At 32.2% G+C, this 16,457-nt stretch overlaps 3 protein-coding genes across 3 annotated transcripts; 2 read left to right on the plus strand and 1 right to left on the minus strand.

The window, feature by feature from the left end:
• Positions 1-830: 830 nt before the first annotated feature.
• LOC105625965 (kxDL motif-containing protein CG10681) lies at positions 831-4,853 on the minus strand. Its single transcript, XM_012207273.1, has 4 exons — positions 4,705-4,853; positions 3,283-3,482; positions 3,054-3,191; positions 831-961 (listed from the first exon to the last, which is right to left on the minus strand). Exons 1-4 carry the CDS (start codon positions 4,851-4,853, stop codon positions 831-833), a joined length of 618 nt encoding a protein of 205 aa, XP_012062663.1.
• A 745-nt stretch (positions 4,854-5,598) lies between these two features.
• Positions 5,599-7,949, plus strand: LOC105625966 (ubiquitin-conjugating enzyme E2 C). Its single transcript, XM_012207274.1, has 4 exons — positions 5,599-5,702; positions 6,040-6,154; positions 7,094-7,298; positions 7,374-7,949. Exons 1-4 carry the CDS (start codon positions 5,599-5,601, stop codon positions 7,511-7,513), a joined length of 564 nt encoding a protein of 187 aa, XP_012062664.1. The 3' UTR covers positions 7,514-7,949.
• A 1,376-nt stretch (positions 7,950-9,325) lies between these two features.
• On the plus strand, positions 9,326-12,204 carry LOC105625968 (valacyclovir hydrolase). Its single transcript, XM_012207275.1, has 5 exons — positions 9,326-9,433; positions 9,560-9,650; positions 10,745-11,065; positions 11,781-12,036; positions 12,108-12,204. Exons 1-5 carry the CDS (start codon positions 9,326-9,328, stop codon positions 12,202-12,204), a joined length of 873 nt encoding a protein of 290 aa, XP_012062665.1.
• Positions 12,205-16,457: the final 4,253 nt, after the last annotated feature.

Below are 16,457 nucleotides of genomic sequence, written 5' to 3' on the forward strand. Positions count from 1 at the left end.
ACAAAAGTTGCAGCAATATTGCTGCAAATTCTGTACTATGGGAAGAGCGCGACTGCCAGTAGCATTCGACGACATCATATTCTACTCATATTTCCAAAGCAACGTGATACAATATCGACGTCAACGTCGACATCATTCACTCCCTCGTTGCGCTGAACACATATAGTAGATACTTGAAACGTCTCCTGAATCTTCTGAATTAACACGCCGAAAGAATTCACGTGAATCTTTCCCAGACGTCGCGCTGGCTAAGTATAGCGGAGCCGGCGCAACGTGGGCGCGGATGCAGCCGTGAAAAGCATTCGCATTAATCTCGGCGCCACCTTTGCCGACCGGACAAGCGAAATATTTCACGACGACGACGGCTGCGTCCTCGCTAATGAAACGTCCCAGATGGTGACGATTCCGGACATCTCGGCCTGACGCGACTTGCGAATTAAAACTTCTGGATGTCCCGTAAGGACACCCTCTCCTCCTCTTTTTTTTCTTTCTCTTGCCGTTGCGCGCACTCGCCGGAACAGTGTGGAATTGATCAACACCTCTCTACCATATACAAAGAATTTATTTTTTTTAACATTGACAGTACTCACACAAACTCACAGCTCGCACAATAACATCGAGATATGACTGTACATGACGTCGACGCCACCTCGAGACTCCCGACTTCCTTATTGCCTTACTGATCGATCGATCGATTGACCAATTGATTAGCCCGTATCGCTCCCGAGCAACATTCAAAGCAGCCGATGCGTGAGCCCGAATTTGGAACAATTATGACAAACGTTTCTCTCTCATCCCTTCTCCCCCTCTTTCTCTCTCAAGCCCGGCTTTCAACCGGTATCGGATGTGCAGGACGATGTATCGGCGTTACTCTGATCGTTGTTGCTCTCCGTCGACGAGCTGTCGTTACTCTTTATTCGCCGTTTGCGCAGCTTCGCGAACTGAAACTCCTCGACCGGCACTGTACACCAACAATAGAAGTCATGTTATTAATCCTCTGGCTAATTATCGCCATTCGCAATTTCGTTTTTTTTTCTTTTGTTTTACGTATGTCTTTCATTCTGTTTCGCAGCAAGGATAGGATAATTTGATCAGGTTGAGTCAAACCGCAAGAAAACGAGAACGAATGAAGAACGCTTATATATTTCTCTCTCTCTCTCTCTCTCTCTCTCTCTCCCTCCCTCCCTCCCTCTATCTGTCTTTCGACCAAAACATTTTACATTGTGAATCACATTATCTTACAGTGGAGAGTGCGCATACAACGAATTTAGTATCTTGAGATTGACTCTGATTCTAAGGCATTAACATTAAAAATCTTGAACTATTAATTGATATGTAGCATATATCCCTTCATTGCACAAATCTTCGCATTCGCGCGAAATGACTTAATTTAATTTCTCTTTCAAGCTCATTTCTACCTTTTTTTTAACTTTAATCTCGGTTTACAGGATTGCCACAAATTCCTTATCCTGAAGTTCCATAATTTTTCTGATTCCCAGACAAAATTGTGATTTTTCTTGATGCTTCAATAATATTTTAATTTTTTTTTGTAGTCCTCATTTGAAAACTGTCAAATATTTTGAGAGAGCAATTTGTAGTAATATAAATTACTATTAATGCTGCTAACACTACTTGCATTTGATTGTTAAGTTAATAATCCAAGATTCCATAAGTGTAACGTACGCATTAAACTTCTTTAACACCGAGAATTTTAATTTTGTGTGAAACAGAAAATTTTGCAAAATTTCTCTGATTTTTCCCTAATTTCTTCTATTTTTAATTTCCTTAATTCCCCTAATTTCAGTTTTTTGGCCTGATTTAATTTACTCTTCTTTTTTTCTAATTCTTAAAACTATAGAAAGTAAAAAGTAAGTTAAACTAAGATTAAAGTTAATCTACATCTTAATAGAAACGTCAGCCATGTTCCTAAACTTCATAGGCATGTACTAAATTTTAGTGTCAAGAGATGAGACCAGCTCTTGAGTGTTTTAACAAAAACTATAAATCGTTACAGACGTACCTAGCGTGAAATAGACGACTCTGTGTTATGAGGTAGACGAACGATCTTTATTATTTACAAATAATGCACTGTGTAACACATGAATAAGCTTCCTTGCTATGCGCTGGGAGAAGCAATAAATCGGCTCGTACATCAAAAGCAAGTTGTTATGCGGTATGTACATACTTACACGGCAAGTCGATGAAAATTACGTAATGAAGAGAGAACATTCAAAGCAGTAAATTTCCATACTCAACATCTTTATCTCTGATATCTATGCAACGGAGATTCAACACATGGCACGTATTTCTCATTCGTTCGCAATAGAAAAAATTTTATTTGCAATTTATCGACAATTTCTTGATTAACTACCTTTGCACAAACTGACTAGTAAGGAAATTTACTTGGTTCCATCTCTGTATTGCAAATTTGCTCAGTGACGATTATTTTACACATGCGAGTAATAACGCAAAAAAATATGCGTAAATAATCGGAAAGTGTCGATTCGCCGTTTGCGACTGATACTCCTTACAGCGGTTTTTGTACTAGTATCTCCTCATGGGGAGAAAGTGCACGGGATGTCAGGTAAAGCGCAAAATCTTAAGAAGCAGACATCGCTTCTCGTTAAACATCAATTTCTAATAGAAATACTCTCTTTAAAATAGTTTTTTATGCATTCACGTATAGTTAATGTAATTACACACACACACACACACACACATATATATATATATATATATATACATATATATATATTATATATATATATGTATATATATATATATATATCTCACATCAATAAAATCATCTGAATATGTAAAAACAGTTCAGACTAAACAAGTCTCTTTGCTCTCTTACAACAAAGCATAGAACATACTCCTTCTTTCCGTGGTTTATCTCCATTAATATACATATTAGAAACATGATGTGTGTTACCTGAATTAACCGGCCGTTCCGTAGATAAATTTTTAAATATTTTACATTTGAACGTTTTTCTTCGAAGATCCAATTTATTCCTTAGCGATATGGCTATTTTTAATGGAGGTTTCATTACCATCTGAATCGGGATCTTGATCGGCAGCGCTGTGAACTGGAGCGGATGGCAATGGCACGACTTCCGGTTCAAGAGGCTTCACCGGGCAATCGACATCCTCCACGATAACTTCCTCAGCCAAGCTGCTTCTTACTGCCTCTGTGCATTATTAGAATAGAAAAAAAATATAACGAATGGATCATATATTTAATTTCCTTGTTGATTCGTTCATAATTCGTTCATTAATTACCGTTGAACGCCTGTGGATATTGCTGGCTCAATTTATTCTTTATCAAACGAATCCTCTTAAAAATATAATCCAGGTCCTTCTTCATCTCGACTAGAAGAGCAGTGTGCTTCTTGAATTCTGTGCCGGCAGTCTTGAGTCTGTTCACCGACAATTGATTGCAGTTTGTTAGCATCTCGTTGGTCTTTTCAAACCTTTGTAACCTGAAAGCATACAAAGAATTAAATATTATATTATGACAGAATTAGAGATGTATAAATACATCTCAAGAAAAACAAATAGTAAATTTGGTCACTTGCATTACACTAAATTAGTGCATACTAAAAACTGTTATATGTATTTATACATATATATAAAATTAGTAAAATTTGTCCCAATGTTTTCAATTTTGTACTGTTTGGGTGAGTTGTCACCATGCAAGATAAAAGAGATCTGTTTTTTATACCTGTACTGAAAAAAATCATGATAAATTAATCATGATAAACAATTATGATAAAATTATATAATTAAAACACATAACGGATTTCCAAATCAGTACGTGATTTTTTAAAACAAATTAAATAATAAATTTGTAAAGTAAAGTAAATTTGAAAAATCACATGATATTAGAAATAATTTCATCCATCATGTGATTTTATAATTATCGAATTTTAAAGAATTGAATAATAGAAATAGAAAAAAAAACATATCATCATGTGACTTTTCTTTTATGTGATTTACATGTTTTAATCACATAATTTCATCATGTAACGTTATGACATAACTTTTTTCAATAGAGACCAGACTGCACTAAAATTCTCTTTCTCGCTTTTGCCAAATACCAAACATATATCACTTTAAGTTCCAAAAGTGTATACTAGTACAGCCACAAAAAATAAACTTAAGGTTTATTCTTTTAAATATACATATAATAGATAAAAGGCTAAGAGCAATAGTGGGTTATTAATTGCTATCTTTTAATCTTAACAAACAGACGTTTCAACCTTACACTAAGTCATTTTCAATGCTCAATAAATAAATTCTAATGACAAATTAAAATTGTTACTTAAAAACGTTTAATGACAAAGTCGCATACTTGAAATTAAAATTGACAGAAACTATTCTTTTAACTGAGTTTCTTTGTGTTTCTTATGTATGTGACCACATGTTCTCTTTTTCTCTTCACTTCATTAATGTGAAAAAAAAGAAGGAAAAAATAAATGTGCAATAAGATCAAGAAGTTTAGTTGGGCTCAGTTTCACAACTTACGATTAACTTATGATTAACTCTTAACTTTAACTTATTCCTGATCTCTTTCCAATGCTAGAATTGGAAAGAGATGAGACATAAGTTGAACCTCGATTAAGAGTTAACTGTGAGTCGTGAAACTAAGCCTTACGAAACGTTTAAAACGAACAAGTCTAGAAAATAAGAATTGAAACTTACATCTGTTTCTGTGCACGTATCATAGACTCGACATCCTGCTGATCGACGATGCCAGCCAGGCCTTGCACAAACACCTCCGGTGCTGTGTAGTTTCTGAAACACTCAAAGCTTCCAGTGTCCGACTCCGGTGTGCCCTGCGCCGTTGCCATACTTTCGCCACCTTAGGATCACCAGGCCACGAATCTACTCTCATCATCAAGCAATCCCATCGCTCGGGCAGAATGTCGTTCGAATTCGTTCAATCGTACTCGACGCAACCTACACTCTGGTGACCGATACTACATGTCGCGGAAGTCCGGATCGTCCATGTTATCTCCCTTGGTGTTTCACGTTGATTATCACGTTAAGACGAGAAAGAAAAGATGTCGATCAATATATCGCAATCGCGCTACGCCGAGCTTGTCCGTCTCGCCGAAATCTCCAAGTCTCTCTTCGCGTTCTCTTCCGAGAACAAATGCTAGGCGACGCCGGCAACAACGTTATCGATCAACCGAAAGGGTTGAATACCAACAATAACGCGATATCTCGAGTCCGAAGGTGAATCTTATATGCAATTTAAAAATTCCATTTGTTTGCAGATCCGAAGACGACACGCGACGAAATGTTGAGCGACGGGAGACGTGAGACGAGGAAGAATCGGAAAATCCGCGCGACGCGTCGCCGCCCGACGGCAACAGCTGTTTTGCGACCTGATGTTTTCGAGCCGGATAATAGGGCGCCGTGCAGCATTCAAATTTCCATCGTGCTGTTGTGACGGTCAATCGAGTAAGTCAGAGTCGCAGAGAGAGAGAGAGAGAGAGAGAGAAAGAGAGACGAAGAGATTGGAACCCTCGCTCTGTGAAGACGATACTTCTCGTTGATTCGTCGCCCAGGAAGACACCAAGGTGCCTCAGGATGGCACAGAACGTGAATCCGTTCAGCTCGATGCAAAACACGCCGACCAAGGCAACCGAAGAGAAACAGAGCTTGCCGAAGGACAATCATGCAGTCAGTAAACGGTATGCGGAATCAAGTCTATTAATATGAATTACGAGCTGACTGGCGAGTTTTCTTTCGAGTTGACCGTTCAAATCGTCCCGTTCACAACCATTGAAATTTTTTCGAATATTTCAGGAATTCAAGCGGCATAATCGATATCGCTTTGTTCACTGTAGTCACATAACCTAGTGGACTCTGAACTTTGATTTGTTGATTAAGCGCGATTCATCGGGAATATTTTACAATATTTGATTTTGTAATAGTCTATCTTTCTCCTTCGTTGTAATTAGCTATAACTTGTTTCATCGAAATGTTTACTTGTGTGGAAATATTTGAATTTACTTCTTGATTGTCTAGATTACAGAAGGAACTCATGGTATTGATGATGAGCACCGAACAAGGAGTATCTGCCTTTCCAGAGGGAGAAAATTTGTTTAAATGGATCGGAACTATCACGGGACCAAGAGATACGGTAGGAAAATCTCTCTACTTTGAATAACATTATTACCTCTAATATAACTAAAAAGTCTACAATTTGTATCAGACTAAATATTAAAGATATGACTTTCTACAATAAGTCATTACCAAAACTTTAAGTCTTTGACCAATTATAAATGATTATTCTGTTCACATTCAACTGTGATGATCAATTTCTTATGGCTTAAAACTTAAAGCTTAGGTAATCATTGTAGAAAGCCCAATAGAATTCTTTCCATGCTGGAGAAAAAAGAGAAAAAAACATAAAAAAATAGCTGCTCAGCTAAAAAAGACTTTAAGACTTTTTCCTTACTCTCTAAATTCTTTAGAGTGAAATTTCACTCTATATAAAGAATAAAAATTGAGAGTTTTGAAAAAGAATAAAAATCTTTAAGAGAAATTTCACTCCAGAACAGGATTCATTCTAAAAGTTTTTAGAGAGTATCAACAGCATTTGATGTCGTTACATTATCATTGAGTAGATGTTATATACAAATTTTGAAAAATTGAAATATTTAAAAATTTAATTAGATACAGAAAATAATTCTAAAAATAATTTTGGTTGGCCCATCAAAATAATTATGTTGATGCTCAAACGGTTGCTAGAATGTTAAAACATTTTATAGCAACATGTTATAAATGCTTTTAAACGTTCTACATAATTATTTGATTCAACAGAATTATTTTCAGATCTGGCTAATTTTTAGATACTTCAGCAAAATTGTTTTTTCCATGTAAAAAAAGCAGTGCAATGACAGTATAACAATATTTACATTGCAGTTAAGAGTCACGAAATAGATGACTAAGATTGGATTAAAATTGTATCAATCAAAATAAAGTTCATTAAACTTGATATTTTTTTTTCCGAATTGATTACATTCTAATTTGATCTCAATCTCTAGTGCAGGTATAATGAAAATGTTATGTGTTGCAGGTATACGCCGGTCTCACCTACAAATTAACCTTAGAATTTCCACATAGCTATCCATATAGTGCTCCCATAGTACGCTTTGCTACACCTTGCTTTCATCCAAATGTAGATACCGGTGGTAATATCTGTCTAGATATATTAAAAGACAAATGGAGCGCACTGTATGACGTCCGTACTATTTTACTCTCCATACAATCTCTTCTTGGTGGTAAGTAATAAATAAAGTGTAATACAAATCAATATTGATGTGAGATACTACTTCGTTTCACACTTTGTTACATAGAACCTAACAACGAAAGTCCACTTAATCTTGAAGCAGCAGAGCTATGGAATAATCAGACGAAATACAAAAAGTATCTGATGGAAGAATATCATAGGGCACTCGATCGAACACAGAGCAATCGTAATCAACAAGATTCATGATAAGCCATGACTATAAATTCATTTTGAATCATTTAATATTATTATTCTTACGAGTGGTAGGATTATAATTAAGTGTACAATTAATCGGAACTTTCTGCACTTTTTTCGAGATTTATTAAGCACTATCGAGTTTAAATTAGATTGTTTTTCTTTCAAAAGAATGACAATGACAAAATTCTTCATGAATTATGTATATGTATTTAGTTTATATCTCGCAAGATTTTTGTAGGAAGACTTTTGTAAGAACAATTATAAATTTATGTAATCATCGACATTAAGACAATTGCACTACATTTATTTATTTATCATGTAGAAACATGTGCGTTGGTTTTTCGATCATTACCGTCATCGTCTGTACATTACATCTATATTTGATGTTTGTTTCCATTTTTACCATTACTGTATAGTTCTAAAATAAATATTTTAATGATCATAACCATTAAGAATTAATTTGCAATTTCCTCAAAACATGATTTAATAACAATATACACATGATATATATTTTTTATTATGTTTTAATTTCATTAATATTTATCTAGTAAGATATTATAAATTTTTTGGCGTCCAAATTCCGAAAATTAAAAAATTTTTTATAGAATAGCGTTTTTGAGAATTTTAATTAATGTAACTTTAATTAACTTTAATTTTAATTAACTTTAATTAATGTAACTCCTTGTTTATTATATTTTTCTGAACATTCTATTTTACTTTCCCGATTTTTACTTTTCCCGAGTAAATTTAAATTTTCATGTTGAAATCTCCAAGTTTCTCCAAATTCTAAAAATTGCGACTTTGTTAGTTCGATGTATAGGAATAAACGTGGAAGAATGATACATATATATTTACAAAAGATAAATATTTTTCGTGTCATTAATAGATTTTACTATTTTTTTGCTGACGACATACAATAGTATCATTACATAAGAACATGAATCTTATTAACAAATATAACAAATATAACTATTATTGCAGATGCGATTATTACAGATAAAAGCTAAAAAGAAAACAAAGTACTTTAATAAATGCTTTCAGCACGTATTCACGGTAAAAAAAATGCGGTCAGTTTATATTATAGTTTCAGTTAATTATTTCAGTCAGATGCAATAATGTAATAAAAATGCGAATCGTAAAATGCTAAAAATGCAAATTATTCACAATTAGTCATTGTGTGATGATATATATGTGATGTATATATTTGAGCCATTAGAAATATTAAACTTATCAATATTATCGTAAAACAAGAAATCAGTTATATTAATCATAGTTTCAATATTTCTTTATCTTGCATTTATCTATTTTTAAGAATATTAATCGCGCTTGAATTAATTTTTATTATATATGTATGTATTTATATTTTATTTTTATCTTTTTCCTTATTTTATCTACATAATGCACATAAGATAATTTAAATAAAAATAATCGAAATTAATTATATTAGCTATGTAACCAAAATAACTATTTTAGTTATTAATTTAATCAATCATATTACAATATTAATCGTTTCATATTGAACTAAAAAAATAATATAAGCGAGTTAATTAATATTTTTGAAAATACATAAATAAGTACGAGATAGAGATAGATAAAAAAATAATTTTGTTTTACGGCTATAATGAGCTAAACTAAAAAGAATAATGTTTATATATATTACTATTTTCGCGTTTACGTGTTATCGCGTTAATCCGGTATCGGCTATCTAACAAAAGGCTACACTTCTTAATCGATGATGCTATATATAACGATACCGATGTGCGCTGTTAGCAGTTCATTTAAAGACTTCAGTCATAAAGTGACATATGTATATTCAACACGATGTATGCTCGCTTCGTGAGTGTATTACATAAAATAATAAAATACGAAAATCTAGCCGTGCATACTCGGCAACTGTCAACTACTGCAAATAAAGCTCATGAGATGGAGGTGTGTATAGAGAAAATGCAGAAATAGAAATGCAGAATCACTACTTTCTGTTTTCTCATCTGCCATTTTATGGACCGTCTTTCAGCTATCATACGTTAAGTAAAATATATACATTTTTGTTAACAGGAACAAAAGGTGAAAGTGAACAATATGGAAATTAATTATGCTAGGGTCGGCACAGGGGATCATCCGGTGTTACTGTTGCCTGGAGCTTTAGGTAATGCGATTTCTCCAATTATAATCTTTTAAGTCTGATCTACAATTGCGTAAACGTAGTTGTTAAGTGGTCGTAGTTGTAACAATTCATTAATTACAGTCGGATATTCTCTTCGTATTTAAGTGTGATTGATCAATTCTTACAACTACGCAAATGTAGATTGAATTTTATACATTGATTAGATAATAGTTTGTATATTTATTCTTATCGACATTTTTGTTACTGCCATCTACCGGACTATAAATCTGGATTGTATTTAATTGTTTGTTGAAAAATAAGATAGCGTTGCCTCCATTGTGATTTTAATGATTAAAAAAAAGATGTTAAATTTTCAGAACAATTTTCTGCCACCAAATAATTATAATTGTCGTTTTTACAATATTTATTGCAATATAACTACTTTTTTGTTATTATTGTCGCTTTTAATTATTTATAATTTAACGAGACTGTTCAAGGATTTGCTAGATTTTTTAAATCTTGATTGACTTAATTATAGTAAAATAAATTAATAATGTTTGTGACGTCAAGAATAAATTCAAGTAAAATGATCTTGTACTAAATTAATAAATGCCCCAGGAAAAATGTTTCATAAATAATTATATAAAATTATATATACTTATATAAAAAATTGATTGACATATTTTATGTATAATTATATATAATTATACACACACACACACACACACACACACACACACACACACACACACACACACACACACACACACACACACACATATAAAACATTTTTTCCCGAGTCATTAATTTATTTAACGAAAGCATTCCAAATAGTCAAATATATCAAAAACAGATACTTTTGTAAAATGCTTGCTTACAAATTTTCGTCGATAAAATGTCCAACAGAATGATAGATTGACTGCAGAAATCGAATAGAATCTGCCATTTAAATAAATAGCATAAAACAAAAAATTTTACTCGATTTCTGCTGTTACATCACTAGCAGAACACAAGCTTAATACAATTGACACCGATCTGCTTCTGCTCGAATTTGTTGACAAACTGCTAACACGCTGCTAATATTTTATTCACTAGGACGTCGAAAATTTGCAGTATATCAAATCAAAATGTTTCAGGGTCAATATGGACTGATTTTAAGCCACAAATGGAGAATATGAATGTGAATGAGCTAACCATAGTAGCATGGGATCCACCTGGTTATGGAAAGTCGCGACCACCGGACAGGACGTTCCCGAATGATTTTTATCAACGCGATGCCACGTGGGCTTATAATTTAATGAAAACTCTCGGCTATTCGAAATTTTCTCTGATCGGCTGGAGTGACGGTGGCATCACGTCGCTTCTACTGGCCTCGGCGTATCCCGACAGCGTCTACAGGATGGTTGTTTTTGGCGCAAACGCATACATACACCCGAATGAGATAAAAATATACGAAAGTATGACTTCACTCTGCTCGTGATGTCGTAGACTGATATTCATAGCTCGTTTTTATCTTAAGGTCATCTTAAGTAATGTTTTGAGATGCTAATACAATCTTCTAATTTGATCTTCTGATTTATGACATTTTATGATTAGACTTAAGATGGTCTCAAATATAAGAATCAATCATAAATACTGACCTATAATTAGCTTATGACAGCACTTAAGTATACACTGAAAAAAAATTATTATTTCAAAAAATATTGGTTTTGCAAACTAAATGAAGAGCAAATATTTATTAATTCAAACAATAAATGTTGATATAACTCACGTATATATTTAAGTATATCAATATTTAAATTGTAAATAATTACTATACAAACTAAACGCTAAAATTTAATCAAGTATAACTTTTTTTCTCGGTGTAAGAACTGACGGTAAATGTAAGAATTGATGTGAATATCGATCGTTTAGCCAGAAGAAACGCTCTTTTTTAGCGTTTAACAATAACTTGTCGAAATTTTGTTATTTATAAAAAAACATTAAAAGTTGAAAAAATTGTGAAAATCCATAAATTTGTTGGAATTCATAAAAAGTCACAAAAGTTTTTACAGTAATAAATCTGTAATTAAATTTTACAGATACAGGCGAAACATTTTGCTATCGCATGATTGAAAGTGCATTAAACATTTCTTTTATTCGCGTAATTCTTCATGAAATATTACTTTCCAGGCATTAGAGACATCAACAAGTGGTCAGAAAAAATGAGAACACCTATGATACAAATTTATGGTGAGGATTATTTCCAAAAGATGTGGTCGGATTGGATAGACGCTGTGCTGAGATTATACGAAAAACAAAACGGTGACCTGTGCAAACAGGTTTTACCGAAGATAAAATGCCCGACTTTAATCATTCACGGAACCAAAGACGCGATAGTTCTGCCAGAACATCCAACGTATCTGAAACAAAATATTGCCAACTCGAAGTTTGTATCTTTACAGATTTGAAACAAACAAGGTATACACTATTCTTTTACTAATTTCTTTTATATTACAGACTACATATTTTCGAAAAGGGCGCACATAATCTTCACTTAAGGTATTCCGAAGAATTTAATAATTTAGTTACGAATTTCCTTGTCAATCGAAAATAGGATAATTATTATAATATTGGGTTGTTCGGAAAGTTCGTGTCGCAAAAGATTTAAATTTAATAAATGAAATTAAAAATCTTCTGCGTTTCAATTTTCCTTCAAAATTGGCACGAGCTTTCCGGACAACCCAATATATATAGATATTTTAAGCGTTACAATTACACGGAAAAAAATGATTTTGCTGATGTATCTAGAAATTTAGCTAGATAAATCTGAAAATATTTTTGTTTTTTGTACCATAAAAATAATTATATAGGAATCTCAAGTATGATGATTGACTGCAAAAAATTTGGATATTCAGTTTGGACGTTCTGTACAATAATTTTGATGGTCTAAAAAATTATTTTTAGATCTGTTTAGCTAAATAATACTTCAACAAAATTATTCTTTCAAAATACGTTTACCAAACATATTTATTAGAAATCAAAATGAAAAATAAACCTTTAAAATTTGAAATATTTTTTTAAAACTATATTTAATAAATTATGAATTTTGTTTAATAAATTATAAAAACATTTATAAGACGTTTGTAATGTCTATTGAACATTTTCTTTTTACTAGTTTAATATATCGTCTTTATATGAGACATTTCGGTTTAATAAACCGAATGTGTTTCACATTTTTATACATAAAAAACATTTTAGCTAAACATTTTTTAAACGCACATAAATTGTATATATATATATATAATAGTAATATCATGTGTGGTGACATTTTATTATATATTGTAATATGTCATTTTATAATAAGATTTTTTATTAAAATTATATTAATGAACTCTCTTTATTTCGTCATTTCCTTTACAATTGTTATACCAGGTCATTTTTTATCTTCTCCAGATTTGATTCAACATCCTGTGTAAATCATATCTGATCGAAAGTAGAAATTTACATTCGTCATTATATATAAATCGGATAATTTGTACATACATCCTTCATATATCTGTTTGAATAACAAGCGTACTTACATATCGATCAATTCAAAATAGTTCAAGTATATATAAAGACTTGAATTCACGAGTATTATATAGTATTGAAAAAATATTCAAATAACGCAAATGCTATTTAGTTATTTAAGTTATTTAAATTCACATACAAATGCTGCATCATATTAAATGATTCAGTTATTGCATAACATAGACAAAGTTATTATTTTCTTACATGTATGCTGCGTAAAATCGTATATTAACTGTGTCAAATTATTCGATGATGAATTATACATTTAATCTTGAATTGTATATTCTCTAAACACAAAGTGCTGCTTATAGTAATACATCCGCATTTAATTTTAACTAAATATATGATATCAATAACGAAGAAATATATCGATGTTATCTTAATTATATGTGCTTTTACAAAGTATTTAATGAAACAATAATTTACTTTTAATATATTATAATCATTTTAATATCTTATGCTCCTGACAATCCAATTGACAGTTAATTAAATCATCATTGAATAATTACATATATAATTATTCAATACGTATAATTTTATTTGTAATCGGAGTTATAGAACAAATATAAATAAATATAAAATAAGATAATTTATAATTCTTTAAATAACGTCTATTCTAATTTATTTTATGTTATACCAGAAGACAAGTCTTAATCAATCTATGGATCTTCTGCTGGCGCTTGCAGCGTGCCGTATTCGAGATATGTACCAAGAAATCCTTCGCACATAGATAGAAAGCGGTCTTGTGCCACTTATTATACAAGTGTCTTTATATCCAAAGAGAGCCGAGCGCGTATGGCGCTTTTTCGTCGTTCGACTTATCTGACGATCGAACGCGACCATATATTGAACAGAGATTGATCAAACAGCAACCTAAGTAACACAACTAAGTTAACATCAAAATGATGTCGTTTTAATGTCATTTTGATGTTATCGTGACTTAGAGTTGTGTTACTTGAGAATATGCAACTCCAAATAGTGCTGTATAGGGGATCCCTAATTCAATATCGAAACTGGAAATAATGCGTACCATTACCTAAATAGAAAATATGAGTCTTGAGCTTTTCATGCCAATCATTTCGATGAAGAGATAATCCGAAGTTCAATTTTCTCTTGTTCCTTTCCATTTCGGAAATTGATAGAAGTAACCTTACAGAAATTTAGCAGGATTGGGAAATTTTTAGGCGTTACTTCATAAAAAGGTGAAAATAGTAGAAATTTTACATAAAAGGGTAGAAATATGATAATCTGAATGAAGAATGATATTTGAGTGCATACAAAACCTGAGAGAATGAAAAAGAGACAAGCATACAATTTGTAAGATCTATTTTAAATACGAAGTTACATCAAATTGAGGAAAAAATCTACAATTTTTAAAGCTACTTTAAGATGTAAGATCTGAAATTTTTAATGTCTAACTTTGGACTTAATGCCATTTAGGAACGTCTACACATAAAATATATATATAAAATTATAGATTTTTAGCGCTGGCAATGAATTTTTTGGAAATTGAACAACGGCCTACCTCTGCTCTTATTATTTTTTTTCTCACAGATTGATATCTGATCGGTGAACTAATAAACAGGCTTGTATTTTTTTAACAAATTGCAATCTCTGTGTTATGAGATAATTCACGGATTATGCGACAGTCTTGAAAAACAACGAGGTCATGTCATCCCGTCCTGATAAAAATTTACGAAAGGCAGTATATATAAATCGCAGACAGGCTCGCCGACGCAATATAGGTGCGGGCGATCGAGGGAAAGCAATAAAAAGACGCGGAATATAAACTGCATGCGGGTGTAGCCAAATATGGGCAAGAGGTTTCTCGCTCTTCGATCAAGTAAACCTCTGTCCTTTTTTTTTGTCTTTCGCAAATTCCCTCGCTTCTTCCTCCCTGCCTCTTTCGTGAAATGGAAGAGGAAAAGAGCATCGGGATCCACGCCTTATGAAAACCTTATGCATAGTCTTTAATCTCAAGAACCATAACGATAAAACAAACTGAGCCCCGTCTCGTTTCCCGTAAGTACCGTATGAAAGTTGTTAAGCTTCAGACATACACGATAAATTAATCGCTCGGATTTCGGGTTATCTTGTGATACTCTCGCACGTGGGCGAAGCAATTGAGTCACAAATATCAATTTTAATGTATCTTTTAATGTCCAATAATTTATATCAGTAAACTAATATATTTTGCAATAATTCAAATCGTTGCAATAATTCAATAATTTCAATAATAATAAATAATAAAATAATTTTGGAATTTACAATCATAAATACTTTCGGAGTGCGTATATTGATTTGTATTTATATTTTTGACTTGTGGATTAATTCTAAGTAGAATCGTAAGGCTCGTAATTTGTTCTCGTAAGATTTGTAAGAATTTATGATTGCAATGAAGTTGCAATTTTATGAGTACCATAAGACGTACGATCATTTATAAATATATCAATACGAATTCTCGTAATCTTAACGACTAGCAAAAACTAGCAAAAACTGTAAAGATATTGCAAAGTTGTATATTGCATAAGTTTATATATTGCAAAGTTATAAAGCATTCCAGACATAACTGTCATTATTTCTTACAAGTCTTACGAAAACAAGTTTTCGTAAGACAAGAAAACACGAACCTTACAAGTCTGCTTAGAATTAATTTATAAATTTAACTCCTAATTGTAAGTTAATTCTTAGCTTACAATTAGGATTCTCGACAATATTAAAGGTTTCGAGAACAAATTACGAGCCTCCTATAATTCTGAATTTGGATTGTCCCGCGCATGATGCATTCTACCAACGTGGCAGTGTACAAAAGTGACTAACGAGATCTCCTTGTACGGCCCACACATCTCGTTTTAAGCGAATACTCTCAGCGCAACTCCTGGCTCTCGATCCTTTCTTTATTAAGTGGGGTACCTTTATTGACTTTAAATGGCATCAAAATGGTACTGACGCGAGGCATTATGTAATAGCGATCGAATAACGATCGTAATACATAATTACTGCGACATTAAATCCAAGAGATAAATTGTAATGAGAAATAAAATAAGCGAGAAATAATTGAGAGAATCTAATTTTAACTCCTATAATTATATGTATGTATAACAAAATAATGGACTTTGTTATAAGTTGGAGACATTTATAATGTCACTTATTTGTGTTAATCACACATAATTCAATTTACTGTATAAAATACGATTAATTTATACTTTAATTGTAGATAAGTTCCTAAATGTGACATCTTGCTATTTCTCTTTTAATAAATATTCAGATCAACAAAAATCCACTACCTTTTGTCTT

The sequence above is a fragment of the Atta cephalotes genome (assembly GCF_000143395.1).
Source record: "Atta cephalotes unplaced genomic scaffold scaffold00004, whole genome shotgun sequence".
Lineage (NCBI taxonomy): Eukaryota > Metazoa > Arthropoda > Insecta > Hymenoptera > Formicidae > Atta > Atta cephalotes.